Source organism: Oncorhynchus tshawytscha, linkage group LG14 (assembly GCF_018296145.1).
Source record: "Oncorhynchus tshawytscha isolate Ot180627B linkage group LG14, Otsh_v2.0, whole genome shotgun sequence".
Classification (NCBI taxonomy): domain Eukaryota; kingdom Metazoa; phylum Chordata; class Actinopteri; order Salmoniformes; family Salmonidae; genus Oncorhynchus; species Oncorhynchus tshawytscha.
Window position 1 is genome coordinate 19,519,922 of NC_056442.1, and position 14,891 is coordinate 19,534,812.

At 47.2% G+C, this 14,891-nt stretch overlaps 2 protein-coding genes across 2 annotated transcripts; both read right to left on the bottom strand.

Moving 5' to 3' along the window:
• Window positions 1–1,778: 1,778 nt before the first annotated feature.
• On the bottom strand, window positions 1,779–3,506 carry LOC112267550 (homeobox protein six1a). The gene is made up of 3 exons (XM_024445770.2): window positions 2,943–3,506; window positions 2,308–2,471; window positions 1,779–2,108 (listed from the first exon to the last, which is right to left on the bottom strand). Exons 1-3 carry the CDS (start codon window positions 3,324–3,326, stop codon window positions 1,931–1,933), a joined length of 726 nt encoding a protein of 241 aa, XP_024301538.1. The 5' UTR covers window positions 3,327–3,506; the 3' UTR covers window positions 1,779–1,930.
• A 299-nt stretch (window positions 3,507–3,805) lies between these two features.
• On the bottom strand, window positions 3,806–12,745 carry LOC112266745 (homeobox protein SIX5). Its single transcript, XM_024444511.2, has 3 exons — window positions 11,990–12,745; window positions 9,104–10,581; window positions 3,806–7,063 (listed from the first exon to the last, which is right to left on the bottom strand). The coding sequence occupies exons 1-3, from the start codon at window positions 12,679–12,681 to the stop codon at window positions 6,372–6,374; spliced, it is 2,862 nt and encodes a 953-aa protein (XP_024300279.1). The 5' UTR covers window positions 12,682–12,745; the 3' UTR covers window positions 3,806–6,371.
• Between the last annotated feature and the right edge of the window lie 2,146 nt (window positions 12,746–14,891).

Here is a 14,891-nt window from a genome sequence, read left to right on the forward strand (position 1 = left end):
AGGCTGCTACTGACCTGCCACTATGACTCCAAAGTCCTGCCCCTGGACCCCCGTGTCCCAGAGAGGGTGTTCCTGCTCTCAATCAGCAGGTGTCCTGTTATGTCCATCAATTTATTTCCAGGGACTGCATTTTATATCTATTTATCTATCAGTTTAGTCAATAAAGGAGATTTTTATGAGAAACGGTAAAATGTTCAAAGCACACCCATCCCAAGTTGGCAGCAAACAAAATTCAGTAACACAACGAGCCCTAACATTGTGGTCATAACCTTCCATCAGTGTCTGATTTCAGGCAGTTTACTCAGAAACACAGAATAAAGACTGCAATGGAAAGAACAGAGATGCTGAGTAGCTGGGTTTCTCTCCCTGCTCTCTGTCCTGTCCCCTCTCTCTCTTTGCAGTGTAGAGTATAAGGTGCTGACTGTAGCCTTGCAGAGAGCAGCCCTGTTGTTAGTCGCAGAATCCTCTGTTTAGCAGTGCCCCCCCCTCCCGCGGAGACAGATCTTGGTAGTCACACAGCCAAACTGCGACATCATTGCAGCCTCACACAAAAAGACAAATCAACTGCAGGAGTGACGTGGTTGCTGGGAAATGAGAATTGAGATGTGATGAAATGTTGTCTTGACTTGGTTACCAGTTGGCACAGAGCAGAGAATTCACCCCTCTCTTTCCCATCTTCTGCTATTAAACACGACCACCTCCCCCCTCCCTCTCTCTCTCTCTCTCTGCAGGCATCTGCTGTAACCCTCCAACTAGTGTTTTTTGACGGAGAGGAGTCATTTGAGGAGTGGACAGCCAGACTCTGGCAGAGGGCATGGCACACACACCCCACCCACTAGGCTCCACACACACACACACCAACCTACTGCAGGCTGTGGTGACAATCAATTACATCCCCTTCCTGCATTAAGGTGAGAGGGTGTGCTCATATACAGACATACTAAGACTGCGTCGCCTCAGCTGATGGAATTTTGTCTTATGAAATACTTTCGATCCTGCATGCATTTTTTTCTTTCACACCAACTCAGGTGTTCATGTGCTTCACGTCATTGCCACCCCCTTCCCCCTGTTCTGGTACACGCTGGATGACACTGAGGAGAACATACACCAGCCCACAGTGGAGAACCTCACCAAGGTTCTGGCTGAGTACCTGGGCTTCTAACCATAAATCAGAACCAATAGATTACCTAGAAACCTTTTAACCAGTGTAGGAACTACACAGATGGGATTGGGGACAGTTTTGCCCTGACATTGCAAAAGACTAGGGGCAGATGGATGTTCCATCCACTGAAACCAACAGACTCGTGGACGCATTGATCTGAGAGCAGAACTACCATCAAGTTACATTGCTAGATGTTGGCAACTTGGATCACAGAAAACACTTGATGGTACGCATTCATGGGAAAAACTGGAAGGTGCCTTTCTCTGAATTATATTCTCATTGACGTTCTTAAGGATAAAGACCACACTGACTTAAACCTTTTTTTTTATGCTATATAATCATGATCATCAGTTGTGATTTTTGCCAACAATTGATTCCTGTGAATGTCAGATTTGAGACTTGGTTTCGTGCAGTAAGCTCACAGATGACATCGAAGGTTATATTCACAGAGCATGGCAGTGACTGAAAACTTGCGTAGGCATTACTTCTCCCCAAGAGGTGTCAGGCATGTCTTGGTTTTAGCTATGGAGTGGTATTTTCATCGGTATCATTCAGCACATCTTGCCAGAGTGCTGCGTTTTAAACATTGTGTCAATGATTAGGTGACAACTTTTCTATTAAACTGCATTTTATTTTTTCAGATTTAAAACACTTAACAATTTTGCATACAGGGTGTCACTAAGTTACTAAAAAAGATTGCTCTCTCACATTTCTGGCTAGACAACTGAATAGTATTGCCTCTGAAGTGAACATACTATACATAATGGCTCAGGTAGTGGAGAGATTCAGAGTTGTCCCCCACCCATATGGCTCAGGAGGTGGGGGTTGGGGGCAGGAGAAGGGGGGACTGGGGGTGCCTGGAGATGAAAGATCATTGTCAGAGGACGGGTATGGTGCTCCTGGGTTTCTGTTGGAGCCAATAAGTGGTCCACAAGCATCCTGTTCCCTGAGAGGAGAGAGAGCACATTTCAGTTCTCTGGTCATGCCAAAAGAGGGCAGTGGTGGTCCACAGCAAAATGAAATGTAATACTGTCCTAAAGCAAAAACAGAGGATTGACTGCCAGACAAACATTAGAAATTAAAGGAGGGATGAACATTTTCTCGTGAAACGTATTCGAGGGAGAGCAGAGAAGGTGAAGACTCACCCGGTAGTACCGTGAGCTGCTCGGTCCCGTTGCCGTCTGTTCTTGAACCAGTTGCTCACCTGGGTGGTGGTGAGACCGGTGGCGGCTGCAAGCGCTCGTTTCTCACGTGGTGAAGGGTACGGTTTATGGTAATACCACTCGCGCAGCACACTCCGAGATTTCTCCTATAAAGAGGAACATTCCCTTCAGATTGATGAAACAAGTAGGATAATGATTTAAAGTTCATGGTAGCCGTAAGAGGCCTCTGCTCATTTCCTTTCCTTCATCTGCACCGTTCAGTACATTTGAAGCAGACAGAGTAAGACACTTTAGACTTGAGTTCCAGGTAGAAAAGTCCTTTTGTCTTGACATACACCATCTTGACTCCACAGGAGCCTTCATCTCCTCATCTTTTTTGTCTGTCTAAACTCGGATGCAACATATAATATGTTATGGATAGCTTAATCATGGACCAAGGCCTATCTATAACATATATTATGTGACATTTTGGCAACATGTCCCTAGGGACTTAGCTTAATTATGGACCAAGAGCCCCTAAATCCCTAGGGACATTTTGTTGCAAAAATGTTCTGAAGCAGTAAAATATTAAATATTATTTATATTAACTCAAACGTAGCAGATTTAATTCACTGTACCTTGAAGCAGTAGCTAGTCTCCTCTCCATCCCAGATGGTTCTTGGCAGGGGAAACTTACGGCGTACGCGGTACTTCCCCACAGCCCCAAGGGGGCGCCCTCTCTGGCACTCGGCCTCCAGGTAGTGTGCCCTCAGCCAGAGCTGCTGCAGCAGGGGGTGGCTGCGATTGGAGAAGGGGAAGCCCTCCAGGAGGGCGTAGAGGTCCGAGAAGCGCCCCAGATGGAAGGCCACGGCAGCCCGTGCCTTCAGTACGCTCTCCAGACCCCCCAGGCAAGAGGAGGAAGAGGGGGGAAGAGTGCGGAGGAAGCCAGTCAAGCTCTCCATGCGTCCGCTCTGCAGAAGGACCTCGCACACACACGCCACTTGTTCTGCCGAGAAGACCATTGCCACGGAGATGGAGCCCACGCACGACGAGAGGTCAAAAGGTTAGTTGGCCTACCTCTGTGACCTTTCACAACTCTCTGAAGGGAAATGTTTTAGCGATAGCTTGAGTGTCTGTAGAGAATGTTAGCTGCTGTCGGGTGAATAAGTCTGTATGAATGTGTATATATAGATCTCCTTATTCATACCCTGTCTCCGCCCTGGCAATGTTGAACTCAGGTAACCTGAGAGCATGGGGGTTACAAAAACAGACACACCTGATTGGGTACACAACAGAGAAAGCATTCATCCAGAGAGAAAGCAGGATTGTGTTGTTCAAACAAGCGTATTTAAATCTAATTTACTAACCAAATTGCAAAAGCGCTTCTAACGTGGTTTAGTAGTGTAGGCACTCAATAGTTTGTTCCCCCATGACCCATAAATCTCACATGGGAGATTTAAAGAGAAGCATTCACAAAAATCACCCCAAAAACAAATAAATGTTCTTTATATAGTTTATTAGAATATCACAAAACTGCATATAAAAAATTAAATACCTTTCAGTACAAAACCAACCTCAAATGTTTGTTTTTTTAATCTAATAATCCCTTTACTCACTTAAAAAGTACATTTAAAAAAATTTAAAAAACACATCTTTGGATAACTCAGCTGGAGGTTGTGTGTGTGTTACAAATTCCTGCACCTGACACTAACAGCCATTGGAGCGCCACACACTAAAAAAAACACTACATGTAGACAAGTGGTGGGATACACAAACAAAAACACACGTTCCCTTTAGCCTCCAACTCGTGCACTGTATCGTATGGAAGAAATGCCTTAGAACCAACAAAACATTTCCAAACACCGATTAATTTTTTTTTTTTTTAACTCAACATGTAACATTCCTTTGATGGGTATTCACATCCTATTCAGATTGTAAAAGTGTATAATATCATTTGAGAAGTGGTGATTATCATTAGCTACACATTCTGAGACTGTACAACCAGCCATCCCCTGGGAAGGTCCATTGATGCTTTTTCCTTTGTCCATGTGTTCTACAAGGACTGCTCGTTTTGTTCCTCTCCATTCAAAGTATTCAAAGTTACTACTAGAAAATGATTGATACATGCTTTAAATACATGCTTTAAATACACACAGAAAATAAACAAAAACACACAAATATAAAAACACAACAGTTGGGAGTGACACTGAAGAATAGCGTTGTTTTACTGTTGGCCAGAGAACTGCCATCTGTGCTTTGGTTATGGAGAGATGGCGAGTACTGTACGTTAATGGCGAGAACAACTGCACCGAGTCTCGCTGGATACCATTCCATTCTAGGAGACCTGTCACCTGCTCTCAGCGCTTCATGACTCACTGTTGCTGATATCAGGATAGACAGAGGCTGTTTGAAACTCAACCTAACCAGCTAATTCGACCTATCCCGTCCCTTCAGATCAGTGAGTGCAATTCGTCAAGAACAGAGAAAAGGCAGCAGGTTTTACAGAATAGAATCTGGCCATCACCTTAGGCGTAAACATGACACGGACGAAAATGTGCAAAACGTACAATGAGGAGGGAGTTCCCAATGGGGATTATGTCATGGTAGGCGTTAGTGATGCTAAAAGAGCAACGGCCGTACAAACCAAGGGCGCCACGTTACGTTTCTCTGGAGTTCGCGAGGGATATGGGTTATTACAAAAGTCATATTCGACATCCACGTGGGAAGTTGCTTGTCTCAATGGTGCTTCATTTTGTGAAGAGTAGAACACATTCTTCACTTTGAAGATCCAAAGGCAGTAAAACCCACACTGGCCCAACAACCTCAGCAACTAGATAATAAGGCACTTATTAGGTCGAGCTCAAACCCATAAAAGTAAGATAAAATTTAAAAAATATTTTAAAAAATGTAGTAGTGTATGATTGTGGCGCAAATATCGCACCATGTGGTCAAGCAGAGTGTGTAGTGTACACGCGCGTTAGACAGTGTATGAAACCTGTCTTCACTAAAGCTTGGTCTATCCTAATTAGACTGGCTTACATATGTAATACATGTCACGTGGTCATATTTACAGAGGACCGTGCATTGATTGCAGAGAGTAAAAAAAAAAAAGTTTAAAAAAAAAGATGTTTGTTTTCAAAAAAAATCCCAGGTGACTCCATTCCCTCCTACAGACCTCAGACGTGACAGAGCTTAGCATTGCATGCCAACCTGTAGTTAAATGAGGAGCCTGTGCCCTTTGACGTGGCGACACTGCTGACAGAGAGGAGTACACAGTCCATTTCGATGCTAGAGTGTTCGGGGGTTTCTGGTGTCACGGTCAGCCCACTTTCTGTTTGCGTTCACTGAGGCTAAACTGTGCAATACTCAGCAGCACCAAAGTGAGCAGCCATTCAGAACCACACAGTCCAACTTCAACAGGACTTAATGCTTGGCTGCGTCTGCATTTGGCGGAGTTTAGAGACTTAAACAAGACAACCTGGCCGTGGTGTACCGCTCAACCCAACGCCAACTAAAACCCAAGGTATTCATTCCCTTGTAGTACAAATAGTCTTGGCTGAAACGGGCACGTCTGTGCATAAAAGCCGCAGAATGTCCTTAGAAATTGCCGAGTAAAAGGAACCGTGCCTTGCTTGGAGAATTAAGACTTTCACTCCCCACGGTTGACTCAGCTCCTCCATTTTGTCTCGGACTAGATTTTGTGACACAGGAAGGGCTCTTGGCTTATGGGAGGCAGACAACAACAGTATAAGAGTTCTAAAACTGTGGAAACCAAGCAGTGGACAGTTGTGTAACATAAATCAGGTAACAGGCTAGCCTATATGCAAGGCCATCCTCCAGGTCATTCCATGTTGCGTACAATCAGCCTATACCGTGACGGTTTATCCAAAAGGATCATCGCCTAGGATTTTTTTGAGTCAAAGCACATTTCTCATACGAGTCAAAGCCAGTCCACTCTTCAATGAAACCTATCCAAGGGAGCACTGAGGTTGTTCCGTAACATGTAGTCTTGCTGACTGATTTTATCGTGATGTGGGTTGGGGGGGGACACTGGGACTGGGACTGGATTACAGCCCCAACTCGTCATCCACAGGGACTGATTGTAGCTGGGTGAGGATCTTGGGCTCTCCATCCATCTCCTCTGGGTCCCCCAATGGCGACACCCTGTCCACATCCTGTTCTGGAGAGGGGCTCCCCAGTAGCAGTGCCTCGCCTCCAGGTAGGCCCAGCAGAGCCGGATCCTCGGGAAGATCCCCCTTCCCACGGACATCAAACATAGTCAGGCTGGCAGAGGTGGAGAGGGGGACAGGGCTCCAGGTGGTCTGGGAGAGCTGAGTGGTGGGGGTCACTCCGCTGCACATGGGGCTGAGCGAGAGCATGCTCTCTGGGGTGAGGGCATTGGGAGGGGTGTGGGTGGCAGAGAGGTCCAGGGTGTGTGGGGAGGTGGTGGAGAGGGGCTGGTTGGTGGGGACACCCGTCTCATGAGTGCAGTAGAGCGGAGAGGAGTTGATGAAGCAGAGGGGGGACGTCTGGAGGGTGTTGGAGGTTGAGACAGAGGTGGAGACTGGGATGAGGGTAGGTGTAGGGTGGATGACAGGGTTGAGTGTGAGTCCGGGGCCTACTCCGTTGGTGTGGTGGGTAGAAGCCTCAGGGACGGGTTTCATGGGCAGGCTGCCGAACTGGATGCCAGCCGGGATAGTTAGGATCAGCTTGCCGTTCTGGTAACTCAGGATGGGGCTTCCACCATAGAGGAGATTCCCTACAGGACAGAGGAGAGGTGGAAGTGGAGAGGAAGTAGTAGTGAAAAAAATATTTGTTAGCAGTTCATCAACAACATTGAGATAGCTAAATTTGTCCTAAAAAGCAAATGACTTAGTAATAGGTCAGACACAGAGAAGATTGACTGCCGATAGCACAGTATGAGGCTTTCCTTATCTCGCTAGAACAAAAGACAACCCTTTGCGTACCGATCTGATACTGATGAACCTGCCGTTTCAACACAACTTTCATCTGAGCCAATCAGAGTGCACGGAACCCCTGTGGGGGATCCGAAAAGGCAACTATGGGTAGCTGCAGTCCAATATGGCGACCGGAATATGGGCGAGTGGATGCATCGATAGGAGTGGGTGTATGGAAAGCGAATCAGATAACTGGGCAGATTTGTTGCCACTCAAGACCATTTTGCGTGGCTGATTGGGCTGCACGACGAGTCAATAAGCCGGCGATAGGGGCACCAGTGTTGTATGGGCTTGCCTGCCGACCCGAGACCAATATTTGGGTGGTTCTGCCCGTGATACCACGGTTGTGTCACCAGTGGTAGCTAACATGGCCCCCCCCCTATGATTTTATTTAAAGTAGGATAGCAAACCTACACAAGAAATAACTCATATTGATACGTGAAAATAAATTCTATGCAATGGGGAGGGCATGAACGGAAACACAACCGGGACACAGTGCCTTTCGCTCCTGCTTAACCAGCAACGGCGTAAGAAGAAGCTACCTAATATCAGGGGGACAGTCATTAAGCACGAGCATATAAAACGCACCAAGCAACAGTACACCCCTCATCACTTTTAAATAAAAAAACAAAATCGGCAATTAGAACTGAAAATGTACAATTATTTATGGAAAACTAACAGTGAAATCAGACTCATCCTCTGGCTTTACAACAGAAGTTGAATCTCTCGCGGTATTATAGCTCTAATGTACGGTAGTAGCGCGGTAAGAAACAGGAGGGACAAAACAAACACCACTCAATCAAAACCGCCTAACCTATGGCAGAGCACTTCACACATCCACTCCTTTCCACACGCCCACTCCTTTCCTTTCGACACACCCATACTCCAGACGCCATATTGGGAGGCTTCTCTGAAAAGGAGTGTGTCGACAGAAGACAACAAAACCTTTTTTTAAAAGGCACAAGATATCCGCCCCACGTTAGCTTGCCAACTAAGCCAGGCAGTCACACAACACTTCATATGAAACACATGGGGTGGTAAGTGCAGCACAATGCACACAACATTAGCTGCTTTACCAAGCTAGCTATCTAGAGATCATGACTCTCAGTTCCATTACATTACACATAAGAGTCATTGGATGAAGGTGTCTTCTGTACAGGGGACTTTGATAAAGAGCCCAGATGCTCAATCTAAACATTGTCACTCATGGTACGGTTTTGGAAGTATAAGGAACCTTATATTTCATATCGGCGATAAATAACTTTCTAAAAACAAAAACAAAAAAAGGTTAAATTGATACACAACTGGATAGGGTTAAAGTTACACACAGCACACACAGCGCACACACAGCTGTACGGATTTGGACAAAATTGCTACAATATGTAGATTTTTTTTATTTGAAGGGTTCTTTCTCGCTGATGAAAGATAAGGGCCATGTGTTTCGAAAAGCCGTACTGCAAGCGATGATTATTGACGTTTCTAAGTGTTAAAAACACAGCATTCTTCACGGGGTAGTCGTTGGCGACGCTAATGACTGAAACTGTAGGGAGAAGTATGAATGCTGCCTAGAGTTTGAGCTAGCAAGATGAATTATTAAATGTTATTCACTCTCCATTATCCCACATGGCCAGTGCCAGTTCCCTTGCTAGCTAATTTTAGCATCACCATTTGCCAGTTAGCAAAAGCCAAACAAAGCTTAAAGAAAAGCTACTGCCATCTTGTGGTTTGGAGTGTTCCAGTGATCTGATCAGCGGTTGATCGATATGATGTGAACAACAAAAAAGTTTACTGCCGACACTACCTATCGACAGTCGTCACCGTGTGTCCGAGTCTTAAGTTACCTGGCGAGGCGGAGGGGAGCTGAATGACCCCAGAGTTGAGGAGCTGGACACTAGGAGCCATGCTGGTCGGGGGGCCTACAGTCTGGAGGGGTCCCAGTTGGTTTATCCTAAAGGGCCCCTGAGGCATCCCACCTCCAGTGGCCGAGGCTAGGATCTGGAAAGCCCCTCCAGATAGAGAAGGGGTGGCCGGGCCGACCTGAGGGAAGGAGAGTTGTCCCGCGGAGGAGACAGGCACCAGCTGGGGCAGGGAAACCAACTGAGCTGGGGTTGTCTCTTTGGACTGGGAGACAGGAACCACTTGGGTAGGGGAGGAGATGATCTGGGGATGGCCTAGTGGGGACTGGATCTGTGTCAGAGTGGGGATCGTAGCTGAGGTCTGGTCACCCAACTGGAGTGTGAGTCCCTGGGGAAGCTGTCCATTGGTGAGCTGGGACAGGGAGAGGATGGTGGATCCCGCTCCCAATGTAGAGGAACCAGTATGATGCTGGGGGAGGGATTGGGCGAGGTGGGGGGCAACGTTCAGAGTCTGGTGGCCCTGGAACTGGGAGAGGGTGCCCTGGGGGAGGGAGGAGGTGAGGGGGGGGACAGGGACTAACTGGGGACACTGGCCTCCAGGGTTGTGTTGGACCAGTTGGGAAACAGGGACACCCTGGATGGAGGGCACCACCTGAGGCAGGGAGAATACCTGTGGGCTGGAGTAGCTGTAGGATGACACCACCTGGCAGATGGAGCTGGAGGGGGTGAGCTGAGAACCAGCTGTGGCAAACACAACATACTCCCCCTGCTGGTTGGGGAGGCTCACTACAGGGCTGGAGATGACCACGCCCGGGGATGACTTAGAGGCCGGGAGGGTGTCGGAGAGGTGGCCATTTTGAGTCAGAACCAGGGAGGGGAGGGAGGTGGGGGAGAATGTTGAGGGGGAAGACAAGGAAGAAGAGGGGGAAGGAGAGACTGTCTGGATGTCCTCGGCTTTGAGAACCATCCCCTCCGGGACATTGATGAAGTCCAGGGTGGGGATAGTCGAGGGGTTCGTCAGGCTAACGTTGTCCATCTTACAGTCCTCTGTCAGGGGGAGGGAGATGACTGAGCTGGGCTGGGCCTCCATGGCTGTAACCCCCTGGCCCTCCAGACCCATATCCTGCACAACCGCACTGCTTTTGGATATGACTTGCGCTCCATTCAAGAGCAGAGGCGAGTTAGCCGATATGGGGCTGAGGGTAACCGTGTGACCATCGCTCAGGGTCAGCCCGTTGATGATGACGCCACCCCCTGCCCCGGAGATCAGGGAGCCCCTATTGAGGAGTAAGGGGTGGGAGGCGGCGAGGAACCCACCAGCCCCGTTGAGGAAGATCTGGCCCCCAGTGCTGCAGGGGGTACCAGAGAGGGAGATGATGGAGGCTGTGGAGCCCACAATGTCCTCTAGTTTGTCTGAGATGTCGTCACCCTCATCGTCTGTGCTGTGGTTGCCATCGGACTCACTGAGAAAACAGGGGAGGAGCAGAGAACGATAAGGTGAGTGAACCGTGGGGGGAGTGAGACAATGAAAAGAGACAGCTTATGGAAGAAGAAGGGGGAGTAGAGGGCAAGGATTGCCCGATGGAACGGGGGAAAAAAAGAGGGGAAAGGGGTCAGAATGTTACAGTACACATAACGTATGGTAAATCAATAACCGTCAGTGACAATCTCTCCTGATCCTATGGTTGACACCGTATTGTGATGTGTATGTCCTGAAATATCCTGGTGCACTGAAGCAGTGTGGGTCACACAGAGAACAATGGACAACTGATATACTGTCCCCAGCCACCACAGCCCCCTAGATATAAGATAAAGACTGGACTGCATGGGGGATGATCGGCATTCTGTTTTTATTTCTCCACACATGGGAATAAAGGACATCAACAACTGACACACGAAAACCCCCAATTTCCTGTGTAGCTTTGGAAACTGCCAACTTCCCTGGCCAAAACTAGCATACTGTATGTAACCTATACACACAACAGTATAACAAATATATATACAAAACATTTTAAAAAGTAATGGGTTTTTAAATGTGCACGCCAAACGGGGCACAGGAGAGCTGAAGACATTTACGGTTTGAAATATATTATTTTCTCCTTTTGTTCCCCAACACCATTTCCTCTCTCTTTCGGTCTCTGTTCACCCCCTGCTCTCCCAGCGGTGCAGGGCCTCGGGAGCGCGCAGAGGTCCGCCGGGAGACTTTGCCGTGCAGAATTTCAGGAAACTTGAGCCACAATGGGCGCCCGGATCTCACATTTCACAACAAAGCAACATGCTCTTTCTCCCAGTCGTGCTCTCTACCACATGTGTGGCGTTATCACAGTCAGAGTTCATGCGTGCTGTCATTCATAAACATCAAATCAAAGTTTATCTGTCACGTGCGCCGAATACAACAAGGTGTAGACCTTGCACTGAAATGTAGTTATTGCAGGGATTGATGGAATTTGATTTAAATATGTCGAACATGAACCATACAGTTGAGACCATGGTTCAGAAAAGTCTGCATCACACAAAATATGTTTGGAGCACTAAAATAATATTGCAGTCGACAGATCCATATATGTCACCATGCTAGGCTACTTTCTAGCGCTCACTCTTACCTATCTGATCATGAGAATTTCGGTGAACATTGTGTGTCAAATGAATCAATGTCTTAGTGTGTGCCGTGTGCAGCAGTATGGGCTATATGTACTCCCATAGTCTGGCTGCCTTGCTAAAAATAAACAACTCTGCAAATGACACTGTACATAAACAATTGTGTTCATTATAAAACGAACCATATTGACATAGATGTTTGACATGCAATCGTGTATGGAAGGTTTTAATGGGGTATTTGGTTACAAATGTAGAAAGGAATGCATAGCCTACCTTTTGCTGTTGGTACCAGACGGGGTTCGGTCTCTCTGCCGTCGATTCTTGAACCAATTGCTGACTTGCGTGAGGGAGAGTCCAGTCACATTGGCCAAGTTTTTCTTCTCGTCTGGAGTGGGGTACCTGTTGCTTTTGTAACACTCTTTCAATGCATTGCGAGACTTCTCCTTGAAACAATATACCGTTTCCTCTCCATCCCAGATTGTTTTCGGCAGGGGAAACTTCTTCCGAAGCCGATACTTGTCCACGGCGCCCAGGCTACGACCTCGGGACCTCTCCGCCTCCTTGTAGCGCGCCTGCAAGTAGAGGTCCTGCAGGAACCCATGGTTGCTCGGGTGGAAGTCGTGGCTTTCCAATATTGCGTACAGCTCCTTGAATTCTTCCCGGTGGAAAGAGACCAGTGCCTGGGCCTTGAGCAACGTCTCGTTGCCACGTAGCAGCTCGGCCGAAGGAGGGATGGTTGATAGGAATCTCCACAGGCGATCCACATTGCCTGCCTGTAGAAGGGCTTCGCACAGACATGCTACTTGATCGGTCGAAAAGCTAAGCGCCGAGTTCTGAAAAGTTTTTAGCAATTGTTCCGAAACTTCATCCGGATCCGTCTCCTCTTTCACCGGAGCGGCCTCTTGGGTAGGATTCTCCGTGCTATTCTCAGATTGTTCTGCAGACTCCAAAGACAAGGAAGCCATTTTTAGTTAAACTTTTTTTTAATTTTAGTTCCTCCCCTGCGCGCTCTCTCTCGCCCATTCTCCGTCGACGAGTGTCTGCCACAGCTACACGCGTCACGCACGCCTCTAACCTCGTCAATCTCCGATTTTAAGATTCATTATAGCGATGCCTGTTCAATACCTTTTATTAGGCTACATGTTATTGTTCAATTCCAGATTGAATAACCACGTTATTTTATTTACAATTTGATGTTATTATCAGATTGTACTAAATAGTTCTACTGCCCCCCCGCCCCCTTTTTCCCCCCCAGTATACACTTTTCAGCCTGTCTATGGAGGATCAGGATGTAGTAGGGCCCGGCTATATGGTATGTACGTATTCCAGATGAGATGATGTACATTATAACGTCACGTGTAGATGTGTCCATGTGTTTACTGATCTCAAAGTCTGTTGATTTCACATGAACAGTTGAATTAAGCAGGATCCGCTCTTTCCATCTGTGAGATAGGACTACGGGTGAACTAGCCCATGCGTGCTGTGTGGTCTTTCCCTGCTATCTGTTTACACTGCTGTCTGTTTAGATGGTTGATAGTTGTCTCTCCAGTTCTTCAGCTGGCATCGGAATGAGCACCTGGTGTGGTTTCTCTATCCAAATACTCTCAGTGCAACACACACAGTGCCATGATGTGAATGTCGTTTTGGAATTAAAATGTGCACCCATCTCTCTGACAGTGGGGTTGGTACAAAAAGCTGGTTTGATTTGTTTGTGTAAATAGAGTTCAAACTTGTGACTTTATTTTGCCTTTCTGATAGAATAAACAAATCAAATTGTATTTGTGACATGCACTGAATACAACAGTGAAATGACCTTTCAGTGAAATGACCTTTCAGTGAAATGAACTTACTTACAAGCCCTTAACCAACAATGCAGTTTTAAGAAAAATAAGTGGTAAAAAATAGATGAGTAAAAAAATTAAAAAAAGATTTAAAGAGCAGCAGTAAAATAACAGTAGCAAAGCTATATACAGGGGGTACCGGTACAGAGTCAATGTGCGGGGGCACCGGTTCATCCAGGTAATTGAGGTAATATGTACATGTAGGTAGAGTTAAAGTGACTATGCATAGATAATAACCAGAGAGTAGCAGTAGCATAAAAGAGGGGGTGGTGGGTGGCGGGACACAATGCAGATTGTAGCCAATGTGCGGGGGCACCGGTTAGTCGGAGTAATTGAGGTAGTATGTACATTAATGTATAGTTAAAGTGACTATGCATATATGATAAACAGAGAGTAGCAGCAACGTAAAAGAGGGGTTGGGGGGGCACAGAATAAAAATAGTCCGGGTAGCCATTTGAGAATGAGAATGGGGGCGTGCTCGGTCCTCCTTTTCCTGTAGTCCACAATCATCTCCTTAGTCTTGGTTTTATGTTGAGGGATAGGTTGTTATTCTGGCACCACCCGGCCAGATCTCTGACCTCTCTATAGGCTGTCTCGTCAGTGAACAGGCCTACCACTGTTGTGTCGTCTGCAAACTTAATGATGGTGTTGGAGTCGTGCCTGGCCACGCAGTCATGGGTGAACAGTGAGTACAGGAAGGGACTGAGCACGCACCCCTGAGGGGCTCCAGTGTTGAGGATCAGCATGGCAGATGTGTTGCTACCTACCCTCACCACCGGGGGGCGGCCCGCCAGGAAGTCCAGGATCCAGTTGCAGAGGGAGGTGTTTAGTCCCAGGATCCTTAGCTTGGTGATGAGCTTTGAGGGTACTATGGTGTTGAACGCTGAGCTGTTGTCAATGAATAGCATTCTCATGTTGGTGTTCCTTTTTTCCAAGGAACAGTGTTGAGTAGTGTTGAGTGCAATAGAGATAGCATCATCTGTGGATCTGTTTGGGTGGTATGCAAATTGGAGTGGGTCTAGGCTTTCTGGGATAATGGTGTTGATGTGAGCCATTACCAGTCTTTCAAAGCACTTCATGGCTACGGACGTGAGTGGCATGGCGGTAGAAGCTGTTAAGAAGCCTTTTGGACCCAGACTTGGTGCTCCGGTACCACTTGCCATGTGGTAGCAGAGAGAACAGTCTATGACTAGGGTAGCTGGATTCTTTGACCATTTTTAGGACATTTCACTGACACCACTGGGTATAGAGGTCCTGGATGGCAGGAAGCTTGGCCCCAGTGATGTACTGGGCCGTACTACGCACTACCCTCTGTAGTGCCTTGCGGTCGGAGG

What these genes read in the sequence shown, in the direction of transcription:
- LOC112267550 (XM_024445770.2), bottom strand. Translation starts at nt 3,326, where the DNA reads ATGGTCTTCTCGGCAGAACAAGTGGCGTGTGTGTGCGAGGTCCTTCTG. An exon ending in AGACTAGCTACTGCTTCAAG is followed by an intron (nt 2,472 to 2,942) that starts GTACAGTGAATT and finishes TCCTCTTTATAG; the next exon opens with GAGAAATCTCGGAGTGTGCT. An exon ending in GCAGCTCACGGTACTACCGG is followed by an intron (nt 2,109 to 2,307) that starts GTGAGTCTTCAC and finishes CTCTCCTCTCAG; the next exon opens with GGAACAGGATGCTTGTGGAC.
- LOC112266745 (XM_024444511.2), bottom strand. Translation starts at nt 12,681, where the DNA reads ATGGCTTCCTTGTCTTTGGAGTCTGCAGAACAATCTGAGAATAGCACG. An exon ending in TCTGGTACCAACAGCAAAAG is followed by an intron (nt 10,582 to 11,989) that starts GTAGGCTATGCA and finishes CTGTTTTCTCAG; the next exon opens with TGAGTCCGATGGCAACCACA. An exon ending in GCTCCCCTCCGCCTCGCCAG is followed by an intron (nt 7,064 to 9,103) that starts GTAACTTAAGAC and finishes TCTGTCCTGTAG; the next exon opens with GGAATCTCCTCTATGGTGGA.